The sequence below is a fragment of the Plutella xylostella genome, chromosome 10 (genome assembly GCF_932276165.1).
Source record: "Plutella xylostella chromosome 10, ilPluXylo3.1, whole genome shotgun sequence".
NCBI classification, from domain to species: Eukaryota; Metazoa; Arthropoda; class Insecta; order Lepidoptera; family Plutellidae; genus Plutella; species Plutella xylostella.
In genome coordinates, this window is record NC_063990.1 from 6,197,386 (window position 1) to 6,216,095 (window position 18,710).

Below are 18,710 nucleotides of genomic sequence, written 5' to 3' on the forward strand. Positions count from 1 at the left end.
GTTTAACTTTACTGTAATTGATAAACTTATCATTAGCATACCTAAGTATCATTATTTGAAAAGGAATGTATTTTTATTCTCTGAGGTAAGTGAATGAAGCTATACTTTACCTAATCTGAATGTAGTTCAAATTGTACCTAAAGTAAGAAATGAAAAATTGTGTTACAATGAAATTTCAGACACCATTTGATGACTATCGATGTACAGTCTGCGTTAAGAAACCTGACCTCTCTAAGGTAGCATTGTCACTTTGAGAGGAGTCTGATTTCTGTGTCCGAGACTGTACCTATACAAATACAATACGTTAGGTGCCCCATGGGTCCTCAATGGATCAATGCTATTCTGAATTATTAAGTTACCTACATGGTTAGATGTTTTTTTCGGAGTAAGTATGCGTGTATGCCCGTGAGTGTACTTAATTAAAATGAGCACAAATTCTCACAAACCGCTTTGTTTACATTGCTCAGGCTCAATTGCTAAGACTGTAACAGAACAGAAATAGAACCTCTCATGCACGTGAAGTAAAGTAACGTGACAATCGCAAAACGTATGGAATATGTAGTACCATGGGTGAATGCTAGGGGCCGCGAAACGCAAGTATGTCATACGTTTGGCGGTTGAGACTTTACGCACTAGATTTACCATTAACGGACGAACGGATATTAGGGGCCCTTCATCGTTAAATTATCGAACTAATTGCCCATGCAATGAAACTAAGGGTAAAATAATCTGAAGGAAAGTTCTGGAGTTTTAATTCTTTTTGATTTCGGTACTGAAATATGGCATCATCTTTATATGAACAGCCTAGTTATCAGCGATCCCGAACCGAAATTAAAATAAAACCTGTGAATAAAATGCCAAATCTGCTGAGCTTTATTAATTGTAAAATGTGACACTATAGCGCCGAGGTACTGAAAGCTTTTAATGGGACTTTAAACTAATGTCGACACTAAAACTATTGCTGTCATCCTTTAACTGATACAGAAAGAAAGTGACAGCTTTATGTGACACACTAGTCTCCAAGTTTTCCATGTAAGACCGGACAAACTTAGTCACTGTCTTCAAAGGAATCCTTATTTCTAATTTCCATAGAACTCAAAACAGTGGACACGGATGGCGGTTATTTTCCAAAATGGCCTATCTCAGACCAGAAGTGTTGTAATATTCAGTGGTAGTGAGACAGCTTGCCTGGCCGGCGCGGCGGGGCGCTCTCATACTCGTAGTAGTTGGACTGCGGCCGCGCGGGCGGGTCTCTACATGAACGCTGAGAATGGTAACCAGCTGCTCCCCCGCGACGACTGAAACAAATGTGAAATTGTTAGTACTGGTATTGGTATTGACTGGGACCCAGTCCTTACACCTAAACGGTGCGCAAGATCGCATGAAGCGCCCCGTGCGGCCTAGGATTTAGCATCGCGTGCGACAGTTTTTTTATCACGTCTTGACGTACGCGTCTTACGCCCCGTGCTAGGCCTTCTGGGCAATGAGAACCCTGTGACTGGGCGTTTGGAAGATTATAATTATGTATCTACGGGTAGTGGTTATTTAGACGTGACGACATGATGTGTTCGTATACGAAATGAATCTATTTTTACACTATACAAGTGTACATACCTACTCATTATAGCAATAATATATTTATGAAAATAAATTACTTTATTTATATGGTAAGTAGATAATAAAAGTCTACACGTGGTTGAGAATCTACTAAAGTTAGTTGTACTTATAACTTATAATTTACAATGACACAATAGAACCAGATGCACTTGAGAATAATGCTAAACTTAACTGTAGCAATGAAAAATATTACAATGCGAAGTCACGATATCTAAATGATTATTTATTTACGTGTGATGACAAGGAAATTATAGTCATTTAGGTGAACCAAGGCTAGTTATTTTATGAAAAATTGTTCTCCTGACCTAAATAGCTCTAATGTTGCATAGTAATGGACATACATAGAAGGTGCACTTCGATTAATGTCCTGCGATGATGAGTATTTTGCAATGATAATAATAATAGTACCTATATACCTAACCTACAAAGGACTACCTACTCAGTCATTCGGTATTTTTAATCATGGTGATCTAATACCCAGTGAAATAAGGTATCTCATTAGAATCATGTCTGACAGACAATATAAAAATAGACAAGCATCTTTATACAATTCGGTAAGTGCTTACAAATTCTATTGACATCCAACGATTTGGTGTAACCTTAACATTGAAAATTTCATTGTTTATTATGCAACGCGGGTTACGAGCTTGAAATAAGTATTTACTATGTTCCCACTGAGTAATTACGTCCTCGGGTCTACATATTATAGCAAAAGTTTCCATTGCGGCAATAGTTAAAAGAACATTAAAATTCGTTTATACATGTTAGTTTTTGTCATTAGTTTTTTGTTGTACTAGTAAACGATTTGAATACCTGCATATTTCTAGACGCCTCAATAATATATTCTATTAACAAACATTCAAAATTGCTAAGGATATAGTTATAGTTAGATAGAGTTAGATATAGTTATTACATTGGTGGTATAAACTATTATGTCTACAATACACTAGGACCTTTTCGACCGACTAAACTATGTAGGTGACAAGGGTTGCGGGTTCAAACACGAAGAGAATTAGAAGCGAATTAAGTATTTACCTGCCTGAGAAATAGTTTTTAATGTTAGTAGTATATGTATAATAATCTTTTGTTTATCTCATGTGACATGAATGCGAGATACCTACATGATTGCTCGTTAGCTGTGTGCTCTTGATTAGTCATTAGCACGAGACGAAGGCTTAACTGTTTCTTGCACGAAAATGTCTAATTAAATAATAAACGAGCTAAATCTAGATGAAGCAACCAGACTGTAAATACACTGAGTATGTGTACGCCACTTTTATAAATCGAAATGAGAAAACACACAAACGTAGGGTACATACGAATACTTAGCCAAGAGATAAGCTAAACTAAGGACACGATTATGGAATGCAAAGCAGTGACTGGCTGATTTGTCGTGGAGTATGACTTAATTTCATGCTTAAGTAGATTTACTAAAGTTAGAAACTGGGCCTAAATATTAAGTTTTAATCAAATGAGTATATTCGTGGCCTGGAGTAAGTTTGGACTTGAGCTCGCAAGATAGCGCTAACTAATATTAAATCTGTGGCAGTAGGACATACATTTGAGTCCACACTTCCCGGAAAAACTTGTCGAGATTGTTACTCGGTTAAATGATAATTAGTAGCAAATTAAAGCACAATTATTAATTAAAATGTATGTCTAGCTCGCCACATTAATTAAAAAGCCATCTGAGAACAAGAGGAATATAAGAAATGGAGTACACGGAAAAACTGTGTAAAAGCTGAAAATTATGATCGGATGTCATTGTCGAGTAATAACTACATTATCCACTAACAACTTAGCCAGGCCATTGTGTAATAATTAATATTATGAAGCATGGTCTTACCAATGCCAGTAAGCTAATTAGTAATCCATTAAAACAAAAAGTAGATCATTAGTAGGTATGGGAAAATATTTTTTGTGAAATTAAAGGACTTGCTGACAAGCACTACAATAATAATAAGACAGGATGTAAAACATCATTAGTTAGTCTTAAAATGCAAGAATTTCATCCTAACCTACCAATTTTATTGACATCTTCGAACTGCGCAGGAGGACTAACTGGTTGGCCACTCCTGTCCAGTGTCCATAGTAATAAATGGCATTTCGGGTGTATCGGGTACTGAATAATGAATTCATGGCTTAAGTTTTGTAGTTTTTTTTACATTAATTAGATATTTTGTTAACCATTTATAGGTACTTACTAACATCAAAATAGCCATATCATTCACCACAGTTCACTGAACACTATTCTGCTAAATTTAAACTATGTTTCGCCCACTCCGATAGCTAATATGGAAGATACCTAAAGAATTTATAAATAAACTTGTAAATTGAATTGTTATCGTAAAGATGTTGTAATAACCATAAACATTTAATTTCATTATCTTCCTGGATTATTCTCTGTGCTGTGAATAAAAATGGAATAGGGTTTTTAATCCCATTAATTACATAGGCTAGCTACGGTTACAATCTCAGCTCTTGCATAATCCTTTTTAACTCCCGACTTATAAAGAGGGGGGCCATCTATGAACGACCCTTGCAGAGTGACGTATCAACGGTACCTTCTATAGGTCCGGGGCACCCTGGGTAGTGAGTAATTGAAAACTGATGTGAACTAATCCTCTTATCACGGTTACAAAGGCTAGTCTACCTGTACATAGCACAAGGGCACACAAAAAATGTGACATGAGTTTTGCGTCGAGCTCGCACTCTTAGACCGTGCGAGTTGAGTTAGCGCAACGAAAAACTTGTGTCACGTCTTGATGTGCGCGTCTTGCGCATAGAGAGTTAAAGGTATTTTTTATGTTCGAAAAACGTTTTTTTTTTTATTCTCACACACGGCCATCCGACCCCAATCTAAGCAGAACCTGTGTTATGGCTGTCGGACAGCTGATATATCTACACAAATATACATAGATACTAAATATAAACATCATCACCCAAGACCCGAGTACAAATATCTGTCTTTAAACAAATATCTGCCCCAGCCGGGAATCGAACCCGGGACCTTCGGCATAGCAGTCAGGGCCACTAAGCACTACGCCATTCGACCGTCAAAACAACATTAACAACAATAATATTATTCGTGGAGATACATTACCTCTCCTCCTCAGCCTTGGCTCTCTGCGCGTGCACCTGCCGCCTCATCTGGCCGATCTGCACCTCGCTGAGCTTCTCCCGCCGCGCGCTGCGGAACGATTCACTGCTTTACATTAATACCGTCTAGCATTCACATATTATCATCTTCATCAGTCTATCAGTAATTAAAATGGTCATGTAAATTATATGCCCTGGAACCAATGACCGTTAAAGTTCTTGAGAGCACGAATACGCTAGCGTAACATGGGACGCTCTCCAGTTCTCATCGGTTCTTCGGCATATCAATTACATGTCCATTTTTATTTAATTTTATTAATGAGTTGTGATTTGGTTTTAGTCGAGTTTGAGTCGGTAAACGAAGGTATGGCTACTGTTCAAAAGGTCATAATTTGCATTTGAAGCATCTCCAATCTGATAATGTATTATGTTAATTGATTTCTTTACGTTTCATTCAATGTAATTTACTTCAGTTAATTGATATGTATTTTTTAAATTAAATTTACTTTTACGACACATGCAATCATCATGAACCCGCAATCTTCCGCTGGTGCACATATAGGTACAAATTACTTAGGTCATCTACAATATTATTTATAAGCTCTTATGAATTTTTAATTTAATAAGTACTTACTTTAGATTCTGCTGTATTTCTTCGTAATTAACATAATGTCCGGACGGACCCCAAGCGCTGTCCATCGACTGCAAACAACATTCACTACTTTAGACAAATCCACTTACGTAGTTATGTAAACATGCTAGTCCCTAGTGATGTGAGCCACGTGTAAGGGGTTAAATTACCGAGCTTACAACGTCGACTGAAGATTAACTGTTAAAGGTACAAATTGGCCGCAAATGACATGAGGTTACTGCATACGACTGGTTTCTATATTACACGTATATAAGGTAGATAAATATCGCGATTCGCCGTTAATATGACGCTATGATAGGTAGGTGGGACGCGGACTGAAAGAGTTTATTGACACCAGGCATGTATTGTAGTAACACTCGTCTCCTGCTACCTCATGTCGTATGCGGTCTATTGGCACCTTTACGGATAGCGCTAGCTAGGATGATGAACCGTTTAATTATTCAAGGTAAGGTTGGCATTGACCTTAAAGTCAGGGGAATGTATTGTAACACATGCCATAACTCTTCAGTATGATGCGTTATCAATAATTGAATTACTCAGAAAACACGTAAACGATTATTAGAGGATATTGAATTTGATGGAATTCTGAGAATCTATTCTAAAATGAATTAATTTTACATAAGTAAATTGAATGACATTGCATTAGACAATGATTCGAATAGGAAGAGTGGAATCTAGATACCTAAGTAATAATCATGTACCTGTTTTCTGGTGTTAATTAAATTTCAAAATTCAATTTTAGTGTAAGCTTTGCGTATTTTAATAAAAGTGGGGGAGAAGGTGTTTTAGGATTTCGTAGCAGAATTTCAAAAACATAACATGTTATGTATATTGTATATTACCTGTGTAGGCGCGGCGCGCGGCGGGCCTCGGTAGGGCGGCGCGGCTCGCGACTTCTCTTGTTCACCGCTGTTCTCTCGAGAGTGGGATATTGGAGGCCTGGATAAAGGTCATATTTCATTAATTTCTAAGATTATGGAAATATCATGGAAAAAATCGCATCATAGTACAACAAAGAGGGTAAACTTTTTGCATGTAAGAATAGACAAATACATAAGATAAGAGTCTATAATTACCTAGATTGTGCAGATTTATCTTCATTCCTAGACTGCCGCTCTAACGCTTCCCGAGACAGGGACTTCTCTGACGATCTTCCGGGCTGCGTTCTGCCGTATAGCACATCGTTTTCTTTCTTGTGTGGTTTGCCGATTCTGTTAGAATGAAGTATTGAATTGTTAATTATAGTTAGGAAAGAGTTTTGTTGTGTACCTCAGCACAGCAGTGGACGATTGTACTGATAATGATCATAACGACGACCAAAATATTGTATGCAAGATTCGTATAATCTTTCCAGTAAATAATGTGCCAAAAAAATCCAACTGCAGGACATGTGTCTCCTCTAAGAATGGAGGTCATTACCGGGACCGGTTGGAGATATCACACAACACCGACATTAAACACCCAAAATCCGTGATTAGGGACACTACAGGCAAAGAAACACCAACCGGCAAATATAAAAGACGCAAAATTTACGACGGTCAGTAGTCAGCACATACAAGCACAACATTACATTAACAATGTAAATCTTTAAAGTACTGAAAGTGAGTTTACCTGAACATATTGGAGAAGGACTTCAGCAGCGAGCGGTTTCTTGTGCGACAGCGACGACTGCTGAGGCGACCCGCGTACCATGTCGGGCCCGTGCTGGTCGTCCGTCAGCCAGTGTTTTATATCCAGCAATATCAACCTATATCATCATCATCACAACCCATCACGTCCCCACTGCTGGGGCACGGGTCTCCTTCCAATGAAGGAAGGGTTTTTAGGCCTAGTCCACCACGCTGGCCTAGTGCGGGTTGGTGCACCCCAACACAAGCAAGCTTGTGCTGAGAGAGTTGTCGGGTAAGTGGGCAACCCGACTGTCAGATGTTTTCAAGCTGCCCGAAGGCCTCTGACTAGGCCTCAACCTCGACTAGGGGTCAACCTATATACCTAGCTAGTACTACACTGAAAGTGAGTTTACCTGAACATATTAGAGAAGGACTTCAGCAGCGAGGGTTTCTTGTGCGACAGCGAGGACTGCTGCGGCGACCCACGTACCATGTCCGGCCCGTGCTGGTCGTCCGTCAGCCAGTGTTTTAACGCTGCAACAATGTAACATTCAATACTTTCATTAAAAAAATACGGAAGAAATACATAAAGACAATGCTAAATATAGTATGCGCGCTACAATGAGCTTAACGGTCAAGTCAAGACTCAAGAGAGGCAGCGCACCATAAGCATTTATCACATCTGGTTGTGCGAACCATGGTATGATATGGTTTAGGTTTCAGTAGTGCTTTGTAGTAGTGTATCGACATTAGGTATGACCATAATAATTATATGTATTATAAATCTAACAATGATTATGTAGCACATAACAGTGGTGAATGTATTTCTCTCTATGAGTCGAATGAAAAGGTTTACCTATAATCAGCTGTGCAAATAGTAACACAAAGATCTCAATTATAATCGGTAGAGACACTTACGTGGATGCGCTCTTGCATAAATAGGTTCATTTCTGGGGTTCCTCTGCGTCTCCTGGATGGCGGTTTGTAGCGACTCTAGACTGGAGGACTTGCGCATGCCCAGCGACGGACCCACTTGTACCGCTGTAAGGAAATTCAGGAGATAATTTTTTATCTGTCAGTAACGGATATAGGCGATAAGACCAAATAAAATTCATCTTGTATCAGTCTTTTAAAGCTGTATTAGAAAGGGCTGTATGCTAAATCCATTAGAGGCCCATAAAGCAGAGTAGTAGTAAAGAAAGTTAAGAGGTCTAACGATGTTCGCCTGTCTACCTCACTAGCTAGCTGCCGGTGTAACCTGCGCTTAAGGGTGCTTTTCCACTAAATATTTATGTTATACTACATTGCTATGGATGCGTTTGATATTTTCCAATCATATTCATTGGTTCACATAGAATAGCACTCGTCGGAAAGGATTTATTTTATAAGTATCATCTAACATAGCTACAAATCAATCTCAACTCACAGCCAGCCTTCATCTCCTTGATCTTCCTATACGTCCCAGTGGCCTTGGCATCCATGGCCGCGTGCCGCTTCTCCGACATAGACCGCCTTCCGATGGCGTCTCTGCTGAAGCCGGTGTCTCCACACTCGCTCTCCGACTCTGGAGCTGCACTGCCCGAGCCACTGCCCCTGTGTGAGAAATGAGGTGGTGGTTTTGGGAGAGGTTTGTGTGGTGGTTGGAGTAAAAAGGTCCCGTGAATGGGATACGAGGCTTAATGGTGCCGTGATTTCGTCTGTATATGTATAGAAGAGTATGTATGTAGAAAGTAATCTTATTTTTTTGGATGTTCTCGTATACCTAGTTGCAGCTAGTTTTCTCAATGGACAAATAGGTATTTAAATGACCAGTAAATTTAGAGAGGGCATCACAAAGCTATGGAGCTGCTATCTGCAATTTTATCTATCACCAGCCTATATTTATGCAAAAGCAGTTCTTACCTCGTCGTCCCGTAATCCTCTTCAATAATAACATTATGGTGCGCGGGCGGCGACCGCGACATATGCACATGCCCTAAATTATGCCTAAAATCTCTCATCCCGTGTCCATTCACCACAGGAACATCTTGCGTGGCCATATAATAGCTCTCATTCCGCAAGCCCGTCAGTCTGTCTATCACAGGGTTCCAGCCATCAAGCCGGCTCCATTCAAAGCTATCTCTTTTACTATCATGGTTCGACGTATCTTTATCTCTTTCTAGGTACCCTTTGCTGTCATCTGATTGGCCGGATACCCAGCTGTTGTTATTATTATTGTTATTGGTTATAGTCACGACGGTTGCTTGGCGTTTATGTGGTCGTCCGTCTAAGTTGTCGAAGCTTCCTTTGTGTCCGTTCGTTTCTGGTTGGTTGAAGTTGTTGTCTAGTTTGTTTTCTTTGTCGCAAGAGTTGTTGTTGTATATGACGGTGTTGGCGAAGTTATTGCTGTTGTCATTGGAGCTGGATAGGTCGGTGCCGTTGGGAGGCGTGTCGTCTTTCCACCGTGCTAGGCTGTCCATGCTCTCTGTAAAACCATACGAACTTTAGATTTTTGTAGGTCATTCAAATTACACCTGACTGGGAATAGATATCCAAACATTATACCATTGGCTCTATTTTTTATGTAGTTAGCATGCGACCTATCCCATGCTCACTTTACGCATTGAGTTAAGTATATTATAGGCAACGATAATGGCTGTAAAAATTAAGATTATTTATATACGTGACTGAATGACAATGCCTGCCAGACACGCTGTTTTTATATCTTTATTACGGCGATTTATCGTTTTCGGCGGAATACGAAACCGAAGTTAAGTTCATAATATATTATGCTAAGGAAATTAAGTTAGATAGTTAAGTAGAATCTATCACATTGTACTTACCAGTCCTCCTAGCGATAGTGAGCGAGATGTTCCCGTGTACATGCGGCCGCGAGTGTAACAACGCCCGTCGGAGAGTCTCCATGGCTTCTGCGTTGGACTGTCCCACGAGGTTCACCCCGTTCACGGTTAGTAGCTGGTCGTTGGTGTGCAATCTGCGGTGATGAATTTTAGGAGTTAATAAAATCAAAGTAACAGTTAGTAGACCGGGGACAAAGTAACAGTTTGTGTTATGTTTGATTTCTCGTAATTAATAACATTTACGATAAAATAAATATAGTCATATAAAACTTTCGTCTATAGTCTACAAATATCCTTTATTACTTTACTTAATTCATCTCGAATTTTTGCAATTCCTCAAAAAAAAGGGAAATCGTTACTTTCGACCCAATGGTCAGGGCGAAAGTAACAAGGCATGGGTTGAAAGTAACAACGCAATAGCGCCCACCGTCACCTTGCCCTTCACGCTGACGCCCAGCCCCGCCTTCTCAAAGTATACACCCTCATAGAATGTGTCTGAATACGGCTATTTTATCGTGGCATAGATATTCGTGAAGTCGCCATGATTATCTCGCTTATAGACGGTCCATTTTAGTGAATTATACTAACCGATACCATCGAACGACAATCGAGTGATTGGCCACACTATTTTACCATCAATCAATCGACAATCGATCGATTGAACACACTATAGACTACCATAGATCGATGCCGCCGATCGGCAACCAACTAGTTAGTTTAACAACATTAGTTCGCTAACCTGCCGTCTCGCGAAGCGGCGCCACCGTGCAGCACGGACTTGATGAAGATGCCGAGGTCCTGCGGGTGCGCGCCCACCGTCACCTTGCCCTTCACGCTGATGCCGAGACCCGCCTTCTCAGAGTACACCCTCGAAGAATGTGTCTCAATACGGCGATGTTATGGTGCCATAGATATTTGTGAAGCCGCCATGATTCTGTCGCTTATAGACAGTCCTTTATAGTCAATAATACTAACCGATACCATGAAACGACAATCGATCGATTGGCCACACTATTCTACCATCAATCAATCGGCAATCGATCGAATGAACACACGTAGTCTACCGTCAAGCAATACCAACGATCGGCCATTGGCCAGCCAGTTAAACATAATTAGTTCGCTAACCTGCCGTCTCTAGAAGCGGCGCCACCGTGCAGCACGGACTTGATGAAGATGCCGAGGTCCTGCGGGTGCGCGCCCACCGTCACCTTGCCCTTCACGCTGATGCCGAGCCCCGCCTTCTCCGAGTCGTGGACTGGTACCTCGAGAGTCATGATGCGCCGGTTGCGGAGGCCTAGGATCTGGGGGTAAAAGTATTATGGTTATAGAGGGTTGTAAAAGTGGTAAGTACTTTAATCCAAAAGAAGATGCGTCTCTTACTATGATATAGAGATTGAACGGGTAACAGATAATTTCCTTCTATTGCAAAGTTCCTTCTTTTGCTTCTTATCGAGACGATGATAAGAACAAGAGCTAGACTAGATTTTATCACTATAGTGAAAGGATTGCCCAGTCAGATTAGCAACTGTCTAGATCTTCTATTTGTGCACTGCAGTTTATTTACACGTATGCTATGTCACTATGTGCTTGTATTAGCGTTTTGATATGAAGAAAATATACCTATTAGATTCAGTATTACAAATAAATACTCACAGAATTACTAGAAGAATTGAGCGCATCCTGCACACTCTCCGGAGTAGAATCCTTGTTGATGAGATCATCCTTTGAAGAGCTCTTGCTAATACGGCCTCCCCTCGTGGAATTGTTCACAGTATTCTGGTTCAGGGCATTCACGATACTGGAGACTCTTCCGTTCTCATTCGCTTTTGGCACTTCGAGCCCTTTGGATAACGTGTTGGGGGAGCCGATGGCCTTTTCTGTGTACTTTGTCGGGCTTTGGGGCTCCGATTTGGACTGGAAAGAGGAGTGGAAAGTTAGGTGAAACATAAGTAATCATCAATAGATTGTTATTATTAATCAGTTTTTTATTAAAATACTAACTGTTCAAGTAATCATTCCACAATTACTATGGTAGCGGCTATTTAATATTACAGTACCTAGACCTGTCAAGTATCTGTTCTGCCAGAACGGAGCCGGCCGGCCGCCATACTGTTTCAATTCATCACAGATCTCTCATAAATACACACGATTCAACATTGTGACGAGAAAACGTCTTCTTCCCATTCGCAAGTGTTCAATGGAAGAGAGCGAAAGAGTGGATCCTACAGATAGTACTACACCAACCTGTCTAGTGTCAGGCCTCTGCAGCACCAGGTCCACGGTACAGTTAATGGGCACAGACCGCAGGATGGTGACCACTTGTTGCTGCGTCAGCCCCGCGCATGAGACTCCGTTCACTGAGACCAGCCGGTCGCCGGCGCGGAGGCGCCCGTCCATTACTGCTGCGCCCTGTTGAGGATTTGAGGTTTTGATAATGGCTATGTTGAGATTGTGAGTTAATGGAGTAGATTACTCCTTTGACGACAGAATATACAATTACGCAACAATTACGTCACCATCCGGGGATATAGGGTGAAGCGCGGTAGAAAATTGACCAACAATAGATGGTGCGTCACCATTGGTGGTACGGTCAGGTGCAGAGAAACCTGACCCCCCTCTCATAGTAACAATGCTTCTGAGGGGGGCGTCAGGTTTTTCTGCCCCTTACTAGCACGCTATGCCCGACCGCTATAGGTCTATTACTGTAAGGACGCACGACACATCCATTGTTATCATTCGTTTATATGTTTATAAATGCTAAAAGCCGCATATAGCCGTATTCTTCAAGATACATGATTCAATTAATTATGTAATGAATTATATGACCGCTGCATCAATCATGGCTCAATAAATAACCAACAAACCTTGGGCAAAATATTCTTAATATAAATGGGGCAGTGTCCCGTGGTGCGGTTGTCGCGGGTGGTGATGGTGAAGCCGAGCCCCTTCTCCCCCTTCACCAGCGCCACGGGCACGGCCAGCACGCGGCCCGGGGGCGGGGGGGAGGAGGACACGGGGACTTCTAGACCGGTTGTTATTACAAATAACCTACATACATAAACCACCGATATAGTACCTATACGTTACTACATAGTATACACTCATGCCATTACTAATGCGCTGAATGTTTTTTTTGTTTTTCGGCGATGTGGGTAGAATGTGTCCAACCGCACGATGCCATTGGTGCGCCTGCTATAGAGCTCGGCAGCTATTGGTCTATTACGATAAGTCGTATATGGCCGCCATTTTGAATGCGGCCATTTTAACGCATATAGCGTTAAAGCGGCCATTTTAACGCATATAGCGTTAAAGCGGCCATTTAAAGCATGTAGCGTTAAAGCGGCCATTTTAATGCATGTAACGTTAATATAGCCGCAACATCGTCCACCCACTCTATCTATAAAAAACCAACAAACCTTAGGCAGTATATTCTTAATATAAATAGGACAGTGTCCCGTGGTGGGGTTGTCGCGGGTGGTGATGGTGAAGCCGAGCCCCTTCTCCCCCTTCACCAGCGCCACGGGCACGGCCAGCACGCGGCCCGGGGGCGGGGGGGAGGAGGACACGGGCACTTCTAGACCGGTGATTAATATACATAACATAGATACATAAGCACTTATGTATGTATGTATGCGCTGAATGTATTTTTAGCACGGGTAGAATAAAGTATATTAGTTACTACATAAAAACGCATGCCCTGTATGCAATGCATACCATTGCGCTGAATGTATATTTAGCTCTCTTGTATATGCAGGTAGAATGTGTCAAACCACGCGTTACTCTGGTGCGCGCTATGCCGCTCGGCTGCTATTGGTCCATTACGACAAGACGCATACGGCCGCCATTTTGAATAAGCGGCCATTTTAACGCATGTAGCGTGGCATCGTCCAGAACACACTCAATAAATAACTACAAACTACGAACCTTAGAACCACGAAAAGTCGCATATGGCCGCCATTTTGTTTAAGACACATGACTCAATATGGCCGCTGCATCGTAATAGACTGAATATACATAGAAGCTACAAACCTTCAGCAGTATATTCTTAATATAAATAGGGCAGTGTCCCGTGGTGGGGTTGTCGCGGGTGGTGATGGTGAAGCCGAGCCCCTTCTCCCCCTTCACCAGCGCCACGGGCACGGCCAGCACGCGGCCCGGGGGCGGCGGGGAGGAGGACACGGGCACTTCTAGCCCGGGCATTGATAGACATAGCTTAGATACATATATAATGAGTCATACCTTGTATGTATAGCAATGCGGTGAATGAATTGTTAGGTCTCCTTGGCGATGAGAGTAGAATGTGTCAAACCACGCGTCGCCATTGGTGCGCGCTATGCTGCTCGGCTGCTATTGGTCCATTACGACTAGTCGCATATGGCTGCCATTTTCAATAAGCGGCCATTTTAACGCATGTAGCGTTAAAATGGCCGCTGCATAGTCCAGAACACACTATAAAAAAGCAACAAACCTTAGGCAGAATATTCTTAATATAAATAGGGCAGTGTCCCGTGGTGGGGTTGTCGCGGGTGGTGATGGTGAAGCCGAGCCCCTTCTCCCCCTTCACCAGCGCCACGGGCACGGCCAGCACGCGGCCCGGGGGCGGGGGGGAGGAGGACACGGGGACTGGTAGCACAGTGTTTAATATACATAACATAGATACATAGATACATGCTCGGCATCTCTCTTGTGGATCGTGTGCCCAATGTCGAAATTCGACGTAAAACTCGTGTGGATGTCGTGGGTAGCCGAATCACAAGATTAAAGTGGAGATGGGCAGGACACTTGGTTAGGAGGGACGACGGCAGGTGGACTGGGGCAGTCACAGAGTGGTGGCCAAGAACTGGCAAACGAGGAATAGGCAGACCGCCGGCCCGATGGTCTGATGACATTGTTAAGGTGGCCGGTAGACACTGGACTAGACTCGCACAGGACCGGAAGAGGTGGCGTGATAGGGAAGAGGCTTATACCCAGCAGTGGGCAGATACGGGCTGATAATGATGATGATGATGATGATGAACATAGATACATAAGCACTTATGTATGTATGCGCTGAATGTATTTTTAGCACGGGTAGAATATAGTATATTAGTTACTAAATAAAAACTCATGCCTTGTATGCATAGCAATATTAGCAATGCGGTGAATGTATTTTTAGGTCTCTTGGAGATGCAGGTAGAATGTGTCAAACCACGCGTCGCTATTGGTGCGCGCTATGCCGCTCGGCCGCTATTGGTCTATTACGACAAGCCGCATACGGGCGCCATTTTGAATAAGCGGCCATTTTAACGCGTGTAGCATTATAATGGCCGCGGCTTCGTCCACATACACAATAAAAAAGCCACAAACCTTAGGCAAAATATTCTTAATATAAATGGGGCAGTGTCCCGTGGTGGGGTTGTCGCGGGTGGTGATGGAGAACCCGAGCCCCTTCTCCCCCTTCACCAGCGCCACGGGCACGGCCAGCACGCGGCCCGGGGGCGGGGGGGAGGAGGACACGGGCATTTCTAGCCCGGGCATTAATAGACATACCTTATATACATAAACCACATATACAGGGTGTCCCAAAAGTCGACGACTTTGCTACAGCCTGTATAGTATTAGTTACTACATATGTACACTCATGTCCTGTATGCATACCAATGCGCTGAATGTATTTTTAGGTATCCTTGGCGATGTGGGTATAACTATAATGTGTCAAACCGCGCGACGCCATTGGTGTCTTGGTGCGCGCTATGACGCTCGGCTGCTATTGGTCCATTACGCCTAGTCGCATATGGCCGCCATTTTGAATAAGCGGCCATTTTAACCAGTCCAGAACACACTCAATAAAAAACCAACAAACCTTAGGCAGTATATTCTTAATATAAATGGGGCAGTGTCCCGTGGTGGGGTTGTCGCGGGTGGTGATGGTGAAGCCGAGCCCCTTCTCCCCCTTCACCAGCGCCACGGGCACGGCCAGCACGCGGCCCGGGGGCGGGGGGGAGGACACGGGCACTTCTAGCCCGGGCATTAACAGGGTGTCCACTCAGAATGCTCCAAAAAATTCCCTGACTTTTCCCTGACTTTCCCTGACCGTTTCAGAAAATTTCCCTGACCAAAGATCAAAATATAAACCTAATTTAAGTAATTTGAAGACAAAATCTTGATTTTAAAGTTTTGCGTTCATTGGTTTGACATTTATTAAAACTCGATTGCGTAAAATATGTATACAGGGTCGGCAAAAATGGTATATTAAGAGGGAAGTATAGCACTTAACACACACTAACGTTCTTCAACTTTTAAATATTATCGAATCTCCATGATTTTTTAGGATATTTAAGACACAATAAATTACTAAGACGACCGAATGGCGTAGTGGTTAGTGACCCTGACTACTGAGCCGAAGGTCCCGGGTTCGATTCCTGGCTGGGGCAGATGTTTGTTTAAACACAGATATTTGTTCTCGGGTCTTGGATGTGCCCGTAAAATGGCAATAGGCCCGCCCCCTATTACATTGGGACTAACATAACAATCTGGCGAAAAGTGGGTGCAGCAATGCACCTCTGCCTACCCCGCAAGGAAGTACATTAGAACAAGGCGTGAGTGTTTGTGTGTGTGAATAAATTACTAGGTTTATAGTTTTTTTTTTCTCTAAATTTGCTATAGATTAAACTTATAGGCACCTCAAGCAACGCAATTTTTGCGATCAAAACTGCGCCGTTAAACAAAAACAATGTTTTTTTTAAAGCGAAACCTACAACGCTTGAATATATTATTCTGAAGCGATTGACATGAAAATCAAAAAGATTTGTTAATATTTACTAGGTAAATAACGATTTCTCCCGAAATTTTATCCAGGAAAGTACCTATGTCAGTCACGAGCTGCATTTATCTCTATACTTAGCACCCGGGCCCTGGGGCATGAGTACACAAACGATAGCAAATGTTTTACTAAATACCTATTTCTCGAGGTTTCCTCTTAAGCCTTAGGCCTTAGGTCATTCTAAACAACTTTTTGGTGCGAATATTGAAAACTTCCGCAAAAAATATGCATCCGCCTTGCAGCAAGTTGCTATACTTCCTAGTTTAATGGCCTGACCAAAATTAGACTGATTACCATCGAAGTAGAAATTGAAACTGAAATAGAAACAGAACAATTTTTTTGTATGGCTCTCTCCTGCCTGACAAAGTTGTTAGTTGTTTAAGTATTTTTTTATGAAATTTGATTAAACATGCAGTACAAAATATAATAAAGTTTGTTTTGCTCTGCTAAATTAGTAAAAAAATATATTATTGATTAATAGATGCCGCGCGGAGGCAGCGTATGCGGTCGCATATATTGCTGCTATATTAATGTTGACGCATATAATAATTAGCGAATTGAGAACCTCCTCCTTTTTTCAAAATCAGTTAATGAGCGCGGCTGCAGCGCGTCTGCACCAACAAAACGTTATTTTTTATCACAAACTTCTAAAAGTCTTTAAACTAAATTTGTTTTGATTGGTGAGATGAGTCACCCTCTTTTGCATCAATCTGTATATACGAGCCATAATTTTACCAGCGAGTCTTGGATCTATCTAATCTTTTGAAATTCCTAAAATTTTTTTTCATCTGTCATATTTTATTAATTCACGTAGATTTAAAAAACTTAATCGTATAATTATTATATAATAGTTAGCATCACTCAAAAATATTCCAAAACTAAACGAGATTTTATTTCATGACTTATGTATTTGACGTAAAAAATAAGTATTACTAGTAAGGGAAAGTACTAAAAATTATGCTAGAAAAATGTAATTTTTCCCTGACTTTCCAGGTGGCCCATCAATTTCCCTGACTTTCCCTGACCACCTAGAGCTTCCCTGACTTTTCCCTGACTTTCCCTGACTTTCCAGATAGTGGACACCCTGATTAATATACATACCTTAGATACATAAGCAGAAACACTCATGCCCTATATGCGCTGAATGAATTTTTAGGTTTTCTTGGCGATGCGGGTAGAATGTGTCAAACCACGGTTAATATTGGTGCGCGCTATACTACACGGCCGCTATTGTTCTATTACAGCAAGCCGCATATAGCCACTGTTTTGTTGAAGACACATGACTCAATATGGCCGCTGCTTCCTCCAGAATACTCTCAACAAAAAAGCCACAAACCTTAGGCAGAATATTCTTAATATAAATAGGGCAGTGTCCCGTGGTGGGGTTGTCGCGGGTGGTGATGGTGAACCCGAGCCCCTTCTCCCCCTTCACCAGCGCCACGGGCACGGCCAGCACGCGGCCCGGGGGCGGGGGGGAGGAGGACACGGGCACTTCTAGCCCGGGTATTATTGCAAATAACTTACGTACATAAACCAAAGGTATAGTACCTATACGTCATTACATATACACTCATGCCATACCAATGCGCTGAATGAATTCGTTCCAAGGCGCGGCCATATTGCTTCCAATACCAAGGCGTTCGGTCGCTATTGGTCTATTACGACTAATCGCATATGGCCGCCATTTTGAATAAGCGACCATTTTAACGCATGTAGCGTGGCATCGTCCAGAACACACTCAATAAATAACTACAAACTACAAACTACAAACCTCAGAACCTCGAAAACCCGCAAATGGCCGCCATTTAGTTTAAGACACATGACTCAATATGGCCGCTGCATCGTAAACTGAATATAGAAGCTACAAACCTTAGGCAGAATGTTCTTAATATAGATGGGGCAGTGTCCCGTGGTGGGGTTGTCGCGGGTGGTGATGGTGAAGCCGAGCCCCTTCTCCCCCTTCACCAGCGCCACGGGCACGGCCAGCACGCGGCCCGGGGGCGGGGGGGAGGAGGACACGGGCACTTCTAGCCCGGGTATTATTGCAAATCACTTACGTACTTAGGCCGCAGATATAGTATTAGTTACTA

General features: G+C 42.2%; 1 protein-coding gene across 5 annotated transcripts in view; it reads right to left on the reverse strand.

Annotated features, from left to right (window-relative positions):
* Nucleotides 1-833: 833 nt before the first annotated feature.
* The window catches only part of LOC105380483 (partitioning defective 3 homolog), a 51,167-nt gene continuing 33,290 nt past the window's right edge, over nt 834-18,710 (reverse strand). For 3 of the 5 annotated variants that reach the window (XM_048623366.1, XM_048623363.1, XM_048623367.1), the window contains exons 8-21: nt 13,235-13,406; nt 12,063-12,227; nt 11,472-11,732; nt 10,944-11,119; nt 9,801-9,952; nt 8,881-9,442; nt 8,405-8,571; nt 7,897-8,019; nt 7,392-7,512; nt 6,445-6,579; nt 6,211-6,307; nt 5,351-5,418; nt 4,721-4,822; nt 834-1,298 (exon numbers count right to left, since the gene is read on the reverse strand). In XM_048623366.1, coding sequence (XP_048479323.1) covers nt 1,166-1,298; nt 4,721-4,822; nt 5,351-5,418; nt 6,211-6,307; nt 6,445-6,579; nt 7,392-7,512; nt 7,897-8,019; nt 8,405-8,571; nt 8,881-9,442; nt 9,801-9,952; nt 10,944-11,119; nt 11,472-11,732; nt 12,063-12,227; nt 13,235-13,406 — 2,434 coding nt within the window. In that variant the 3' untranslated portion in view covers nt 834-1,165. Of the gene's footprint in view, nt 1,299-4,720; nt 4,823-5,350; nt 5,419-6,210; nt 6,308-6,444; nt 6,580-7,391; nt 7,513-7,896; nt 8,020-8,404; nt 8,572-8,880; nt 9,443-9,800; nt 9,953-10,557; nt 10,671-10,943; nt 11,120-11,471; nt 11,733-12,062; nt 12,228-13,234; nt 13,407-18,710 lie in introns of all 5 variants that reach the window. The other 2 variants (XM_048623364.1, XM_048623365.1) reach the window with 2 other exon arrangements.